Below are 8,790 nucleotides of genomic sequence, written 5' to 3'. Positions count from 1 at the left end.
GAAATAGCTAATTAGATGACTATGGCAGACCAAAAGTACGTTCGTATCACAAATAAAGCTCAATTTTATCTCTTTGATCCGGTACATGTGTAAGTCGTTCAAACGTACAGAAACATCGACCGAGATTATAGATTATCAGTGAAAAGTCCCACCCAGGCATCATCGTGCGTTGCATCATTGCGTCGATTCCTAAGTAGGGGCGACAACAAATCTCCCCAACGTACCCTTAAAATTCGCACATAATTTCATTATGCTCTATCATGTTCTCGTAACTCAAATAGCAGCAAGTTACAAGAGCAAAATGTTCAACGAAACCAAATTCTAGAGCAGACAGATATAACATTGCGAACACACGAACGGTGAATTGAGAATGTGTGGAGGAATCCCGCCTCGAAGAACATTCAACAGCACTGGTACAAAAAATAAAGGCTAGTGAGCAAACATTACTCAACTATTTATAACTTCGCACCATTATGACCATCCTTGGCAGCACGAAAAGTTCCAAAGGCAATGAGCAAACAAGTAAGACTTCACCTTAGCTACACTTTCACTGGAAATCATTGCTACATTGCATTAATTCAATGAGCAAGATGGGTTATCAAACGTTCCCAAACAAGTAAGATCATCACAGAAAACACATTATGTACAAGTAAGATCTTGTTACAGACAACATATTCAGGAAGCATGGGAATCAAGCAATCATCACAAGTATCCCAGAAAGCAATGGCCAATCCTGTTTGAGATGAAAAACAACAAAGAAGCAGAAGGCACGATTCCTAGGTGTGAAGGTAAGACAATGATCAGAAAACAGGCTGTTTTCTTTTCTTTTCTTTTTCATTTAACTTCATAGGTCCAGCAAAACTACAAAAGTTAATAAAATATTTACAGCTCAAAAGAACCAAAGCCATTTTGAAAGAACAAGACCGGGAGGAGAGAGAGAGAGAGAGGGAATCAAACTTAATCTCTCTGCATCTATAATATGAAGAGTTTGCATAGGGCAGTGCATCAAACATTTACAAGCATTAATAATACGTGAATATCTACAAACTACGATAAAACAACTAATACAATGGCCTAATATCTCCACAATTTTGAATTTTATAAGAGGCACAGCTGTACCAAAAAAGAAGTTAGAATTGATGTGTTACCTCTATAGGTTGATTAATAATCATCATCTTCATTGCCACACCATTCATGTCATCATTTTGGATCTGTCATCTTAATTATGATTGAAAAAAAATGCTAAACAAAAAAAATCTGACACTCTGTGAAAGAGCCCATAGATACAAATGAAAGATATAATAGTTGCAGCTCAAAATGACTTTATAAGAAAAAAGGAGGGATCAGTAATACCTACCTCAATGTTTTTCTTTTAATTGGATGACCATATGACTTCAACAGAGCTGTTAGGACAGCAACAAGAGTTTTAACAATAATGATACTTCAATTCAAGCACAAAGTGCATTCAGAAAAATCTAGGCTAAAATGACTACCTCTTGGATCTCAGTACTTTTTGACAAACTATTTATACTAACAGCTAGTATTGTCGAACTGGACTTCTTGATCTTCTATAACCATGCCTGGCAGGAGATCTGGATCTGCTTCGTGCTCCAGACCTGTCTCGGAACCTGTCCCTGTCTGATTCCCTCCCATTCCTGTGATAGTCATGCCTACGATCCAATCCTCTTCCTCCATCCCTGCTTCCTCTTCCACTCCAATCCCTTGATCTCTCTCTCTCGGAGCTCCGGTCTTTATACCTATCACGTTCACGTTCCCGCTCCCTAGACCTCTCTCTTCCAACCGGATCACGCTCTCTAACCCTATTCTCATGATCCTTATCCTTCACTTTCTTCCGCTCATCTGTTTCCTTCTCCCTAGCTAGTCTTTCTTCTTCCTTTGCCTTTTCTTTCACAGCCTTCAGGACAGTACATGCAAACAACCATTTAATCCATCAAATCATGATAATTATTAATTTGAGCTGAAAGTCATCTTAAAATTTGAATCTTTACCTTGAACTCACTAAGATAATCTCGGACCATGCCGTAGCCAATATGCTGCTTCCCACTTACATGAGTTTGTGTCCTCTCAGCAGCATCATTCGCCACCAGAAATGAACCACAGATCTCACATAGTGCCATCTTCTTCTCTTGTGGAAGCATCATAGCCTTATCATTTGCTGATTGTTGGGTCAGGGCTGTCTTCTCGGCATTCAGCATATCCACCTAAATACAAAGTTTTATTAGACTGAAAAATGCATATTATACCTTACAAGTACCAAGTGACTGTCTGCATCACCTTTCTCATGAGTGCCTCAGCTTCATCTACCTTCCCTGATTCACCAAGTGTCTCAATTTGTTCTAGAAGTTTCTTTATTTTTTCTTCCAACACAGAGAGTTGTTCTGATTTTTCGGCAGGGACTGGAGCAGGTGTTGCGTCAACTTCTTGTGCCAACCGATCACGACCACGCTTAACTTTTCTATCCAAATCCATCACCTGCATCATAGAATTGCATCATTTTAACTTACAAAATTTTGAATACCAAAAGAAATAAAAAATATATATGTACAGAGAAGTGTACCAGCTTCTCACAGAACTGTGCAAGCTCTGCTTCAAACCTGGGAACATAAGCATCATGCCTAGGAGACTTCTCAAAACTGCAAAAGGTTTTTGGACAATCATTAGATAACATGAAGAGGCTTATGCTGAAACTGTAAATTCAATTAAACACCAAGCATTTATAAGGAGCAGAAAATAGACATTACCAACCATTCCTTCAAACTTCCTAGAATAACATTCTTTTTAAATTCTTCACACTGAACCATTAGAAGTAGTCAATCTCTTCGTTCATTACCTATTTATTATTTCCATAAACAAAACCTCCTTCATATTCCATAAACAAGATACAATAGGTGTATAGAGAAAAAGAGATTGTATGTAGATAAACTTAAGATGAACAGTTAAGTCTTAATAATCATGTTTAAAGACAATTCAAACAAGATTTACTTCCACCATACAAGTCACATGGCATCCAGTGCAAGGTTTTAAATCTCGACTGTACTGGTTGGTACAAACTGATATTTACAAGTCCAACAAGGTACCAATATCAAGACATAGAGCTCGATACTGGTATATACCATTCATTTTCATTTTTTTATTATTATGTTGAATGCTACCATGTAATACAAGTTGATATGGTCCGATCAAATAAGAAAACCAGTATTGGTCTGAGATTTAAATCCTCGATTCAGTGCACTCATGAGGGTACAGTTTCACCACAAAGAACTTAACTTTGATCAACATCTGCTAAACCATTTCATCAATACTACCATTTGTGAGCCCGAAAATAATTAAAAAAAGTTAACTTATAAACTTTATGAACCAAACCTAAAAGATTGAAGGGGAATATGCTGGCCCAGAAGAGTAGCTTCAGAGAGAACAACACTTAACTAAAACATCAACATGAGCCTTCTTTTACTACTTCTGACTTTACATTAACATAGAGAAGTTGTACAAACACTTCTTCAGCATTGCAAATCCATTTTAAAAAGGGTTTTTCACATACCCTAAAAATATGGGTATTTGGGTATGCATTAAAAAATTCAATATTAACATGAATCCCCTCTAAATAGCATATAATTTGCTTATATACTCAAAAGCTCATAGTTGCATGTACACGTTTCAGACAGCAGTTATTTATCAATCCCATCCATCAACTCCTAAACAATTTCTAATAAGCAACCACTATCGATTTCGTGAAGGTCAAAAGCTCATAGTTGCATGTACACGTTTCAGAAAGCAGTTATTTATTAATCCCATCCATCGACTCCTCAACAATTTCTAATAGGCAACCACCATCGACTTCGTGAAGGCTCCACAAGTTCGATAAGAAATCGGTGGCTTTGTATGTTTGAGAAGCAATTAGAACATGACCATTAAATGGTTATTTCAGCCTTTTCCAGAATTAGAGAGAGGGAAATAAAAATGCAGAAGTATTGTCTCAAGGCAAGTTCAATTAAATAAACTCAGCATGTTTTAGATCAATTTTACTAATAGAATTATTATCCAATATGCTGTTGCAATTATGTGCCATCCTGGAGGATATACATGCAAGTGTGAACTAGCAAGGGGAATCTACACAAATATGCATATTTCAACAGGTATATAAGCAGAAACCTTTTAAATAAACATTTTCCACTATTCAACTCCATGAATCAGTAGAGATCCTGAAACATGTATACAACATGGATCTCCAACTTGAGTGACAAATCATTGCTTTTGATAAAATGACTTTCAACTTGTCCATGGTCTTGGAAAGGAGTACCATACATTCAGTAATATGCACAACAGGAACTACGAAGCACATATTTTCATATATTGAAGTACATGCCGTCTATGCTAATTAGTTTAAAGTATATAAAAGATTTAAAAATGAACAACAAATTAGATAATCAAAAGTGAAGCAAATAAGTCGGTCTCCAATTAAAATCCTACCAAATAGAAAAGGCATTTTACATCATATACTATAGAAGTGAATACTAATACTACTAGGTTATTGAGGTGTCAAGAGACCAGAGAAACATAGCATGAATCATCTAAAGATATAAAAATAGGCAGGAATCTCTTACTATCGACAACAACAGATCGCATATACTCTATGGAAAGTAGATAGTTGATCATCAAAGTGTTTGAGCACATATAAAATGCCTCAACGAGAATGGCACACAGGTACATCAATCTGAAAGGCGATGGTATTGTTTTGGCACAGATTGTGTAATGTGTTACACTGAAAAACAGAACACTTATATCTGTAGGTCAGTTAAAAGTTGCTTAACAAATATGACAATTTTTTACCAGTAAGTGCTTAAAGTATGTTTTGTCATATCCCATAATCATGCATGACGATCTATTTACTCCATGCCAACTTTGATAAATTGTGATAATTTATAAAGACAAAGTTACTTACATTCAAGGTCTTCAATTCGAATAATACCATCTGTACCAGGCGGTATGTACCGGTCCGCTAGCAAACCGATACACATACATACATATATATATATATATATATATATATATATATATATATACATACATATATATATATATATAAAAGCGACGTCGCCCCACATGGAGAGAAGAGAGGCGATGTCATAGATTTTTTATTTTTACTTTTATATATAAATAAATATATATAGGCGATGTCGTCTCGTTTTTCTGCGACATCACCCCGCATGGGGAGAAGAGAGGCGACGTTGCAGATTTTTATTTTTTTTACTTTATATATATATATATATATATATATATATATATACCGAGCGGTATATAGAAATACAATACCGTACCATACTTATTTTTTTATTATATATATATATATATATATATATATATATACCGAGCGGTATATAAAAATACAATACCGTATCATACCGAACGAATCTCAAAACTCTAGTATGATACGATATTTCAATCCTTGCTTATATTTACTTCTTCTTTTTTAATAGAAGAGCAATGTTACTTGCAGTTTCTTTTACAGTACACCTTTTCTAAAAAGCAACTAACGTCTAAAAGTATGATTCACTTGTGATGCTTTGATTTTATTCCAAAGTACAGCAAAATACTTCAAGACTTTGAAAAAACATACAACTGTTAGTATACTAATAAGCATCACTATCTGGAAGACCATATTTCTTTTTGGTTATGCTTACTGCAGTAAACCTTTTCTAGAGAAGCTGCAGTGAACTATATCACATGCTCACACAAAATCCAGCTATATTTCCAACTAAGCAGTATATTTAGGTTTACAGTTAAATCTAGAGAAAAATGTTGAATTGTTTGGCAATAACAGGAACCCATGTGAATAAATATATCGAGATTAAAAATTAGACAGAATTGCTACAAGGAATGACAAATCATCCACTCATTAACTATGTCAAACTATTTAGCACGTATATGTTGAACTTTCAACTATCTATTAACTTAAACAGACAAGTCAGATATCTCCCATAAGAAGGTGTGCGGAGTCTTGTTGCAACTCATGATCAAAGTCATTATAACTCTTGATATATGGAAATGCAACCGCAAAACCTGAAAGGGTAACACAATTGTTTGGCATGTTACCATGCAAATATCTGATCAGAGAGCTTTGGATCGGTTACCTCAAACGAAAAACAATGCAATATCCAGAGAACTCCAAATGTCTTATTTATCAAAGCACGCCAATAACTCATATTAAAGTTCCCTCCTACATGACACATTAAAACAGCTAGCTTCAAAGAAATCTTCCAACCATAACTATTAGGAAAAGATGGTATAATTATCAATCAAACCTAAAAATATTGAAGCAATAATCACAATCAAAGCTCGCAGAACAATACAAAGAGAGTATTGAGTATTGTAAATCACGACAATATACAGATGTTCACTACAACAACATAGAAAACCCCACAAAACCATCCTGAAATAGTCGGATAACAATTTTCTAAGTTCAAGCATAAGAAAACCGCCAAAAGATAGCAAAATACTAATTGAAATAGCGACACTTTGATGGCATAAAAGGGCAATTCAGAAAATTGTGTGATCGCAGTAGCTACCTGTCTTTTAGTTTCGGGTCATGGATTTTAGGGCAAGCTCCTGAAAAGAAACCACCCAAACATAAGAACTTGCAAGGCAGAACTAACGATAAATCAACGAAAAGAGAATAACCAAGCACACACCAAGATCACTCTTTGTGTTCACAAAGAGATCGTGCGGGCAGAACCGAACCATATACGCGCCACAGACCTCCTTGTCGTCCCACCGGATCTCCTTGTACCGCTTCTTCTGTTCCTCCGTGAGATTTCGTGCTGCGGGAACCAAATCGAAGGAATTGAATCGATCGAACGGATCGATGCTACGGAAAGGGCCGCGAGGGACTCACCTGCACCCATGAGTTCGTCAAGGAGAGCTCTCTGGGCGTCCATGACGGAAGCGAGGAAACCCAGGTCGCGGCGGCTGAAGGCGACGTCGACGAGGAGCTCTAAAGGGAACCCTAGAAAACGATCGAAGAGACAAAAGGGGGCTCGAGGGGGCAAAAAAGAAAAAGGGAACGATCTGAGGGTTTTATGGTCATTTCAGGTTAATAGGAAAAGTGCTGCTGAAGCCCACTTGGCCAGCGGTGAATGTACCGCTGCGGTGAACTTTTAGAGAACAAGAAATAATCCCCTTAAGAACCATACTGCGGCCGGTGACCAGATACGCTTAAGAGTGGCTTTACGTCCCCGAAAGGTGGAGATTAGATTGCTACCCACGGCGTTTATTGTGTTTCTTCACATCATTGTCTCTTCAGCCGATTTGGCAGTCGTATGATCCAATACGAAAATATAAATAAATAAAAGAAGGATTGGAACGCTTTTTTGGGGGCAATGGTTTCTTATTTTAGCCAAATAAGATATTCTATAATCATAATGGTTAGGAGGTGCGGAAACTCTCGGAAAAAACCAATTACTACAAACATCCTATCAATTCAATTTATAGCTCCTTCTAGTTTTGGCATAGTTATGAGATATTTTATAATCATAATTATTATATGTAAAAATAAAAATATAAAAGTAAGGTTTGAAATAGTATTAGAATCGATGTAGTGGAGATAGTAAGAGACTATAATTGGAAATGATTATGAATGGTCACACTAAGTGATCTTTCATTGGGTGGTTCGTTAAATAAAGATTGTGCTACTAGTAATTCAGACTTAAATATTTTAGATCAATTATGTTATCAGATTGGATTGTGCCAATGATTTATATTAAATTCTTGATAGATTAGGATAAAAATGTATATCAAGGATTCAAGTAAAAAGAGTTGTTAGACAATTATGATTTATTTTTATAAAAAAAATTTATAAGAAATTTCGGGTTGTGTGTAGCTTAACATGAAAATTGATTTTTTTTTATTTTATATAATAAAAATTTTAAATTTCTCTATGGACCGTGGATAAAGTTATTGATGTATCTTACATCGACTTTACGATTAATTTTTTTAATAATTAATCTATGATTTTTTTTATTTTTTTATCTATCTACCAATGTACTAAAAATATATCATGAACTTCTACACCAACGATTCGTTGAACTTCTATAGATATGAAAGTAAAATGTTTAAACTCATTTATTCTAATACTATCAACTTTATAGATGGAAGATAAAACACATGAGTATAGCAAGAAAACGATGGACAAAAAGATAATTTTAATAATAGTTATGGACTAATTATAGATTACCCATTGTAGTTATACCTCTTTAGTATCCCGATTCCTAAACTTAAAAAATTTATATTGAAATTCCTATAATTATGAAAGTAAAATATTTAATGTCATTTATCTTAACACCGTCGGTTTTGCCAACTAAAGATATAGTATGTGATAGCACGTGCACGAATGACGTTGCATCGCTTTGCCTCACCCGTATCGTTTTCCTCTTTCGATACCAATATAGATGCATAGTGATGCCGAAGGAAGAAGATGAGACAAAGCAATAAAGCGCAAGTCTCATCTTCATCATTCCTCCAACATCGATGCAGATATCTCATTGCTCTATCTCATCTTATTTGTTGTCGATGCTCATATTAATATCGACAAAGCTAACCATCATGTCGTTATCATTAACTATCATCACAATAGTCACTTATAGTACTATCGTCCATCATCAATATTGAAATTATATTTTTACTATCATTTTTAGTATCATTCATGCACGTATTATCATGTGTTATATCTTTCGTTAGTAAAACCAATAATATTAGAGTAAATATTATTAAATA

The 8,790-nt window shown here is 35.1% G+C and overlaps 1 protein-coding gene across 4 annotated transcripts; it reads right to left on the bottom strand.

Annotated features, from left to right (window-relative positions):
* Positions 1–42: 42 nt before the first annotated feature.
* LOC103990409 (uncharacterized) lies at positions 43–7,064 on the bottom strand. Of its 4 annotated transcripts, XR_010514942.1 has the most exons (10): positions 6,914–7,064; positions 6,711–6,839; positions 6,588–6,627; positions 2,579–2,654; positions 2,296–2,493; positions 2,010–2,222; positions 1,494–1,915; positions 1,358–1,403; positions 1,149–1,218; positions 215–410 (listed from the first exon to the last, which is right to left on the bottom strand). XR_010514942.1 is itself a non-coding variant. In XM_009409535.3 (8 exons), exons 1-7 carry the CDS (start codon positions 6,954–6,956, stop codon positions 1,538–1,540), a joined length of 1,077 nt encoding a protein of 358 aa, XP_009407810.2. In that variant the 5' UTR covers positions 6,957–7,064; the 3' UTR covers positions 997–1,403; positions 1,494–1,537. The 4 variants fall into 4 exon arrangements, 1 of the variants encoding a protein (XP_009407810.2); XR_001979100.2 differs by having other exon boundaries at positions 43–410; positions 1,149–1,403; XR_010514943.1 differs by lacking the exon at positions 1,149–1,218.
* Between the last annotated feature and the right edge of the window lie 1,726 nt (positions 7,065–8,790).

Source organism: Musa acuminata, chromosome BXJ1-7 (genome assembly GCF_036884655.1).
Source record: "Musa acuminata AAA Group cultivar baxijiao chromosome BXJ1-7, Cavendish_Baxijiao_AAA, whole genome shotgun sequence".
Taxonomy (NCBI): domain Eukaryota; kingdom Viridiplantae; phylum Streptophyta; class Magnoliopsida; order Zingiberales; family Musaceae; genus Musa; species Musa acuminata.
Note: the sequence above shows the minus strand (reverse complement) of the source record. Positions and strands in the feature narration are given on the sequence as shown.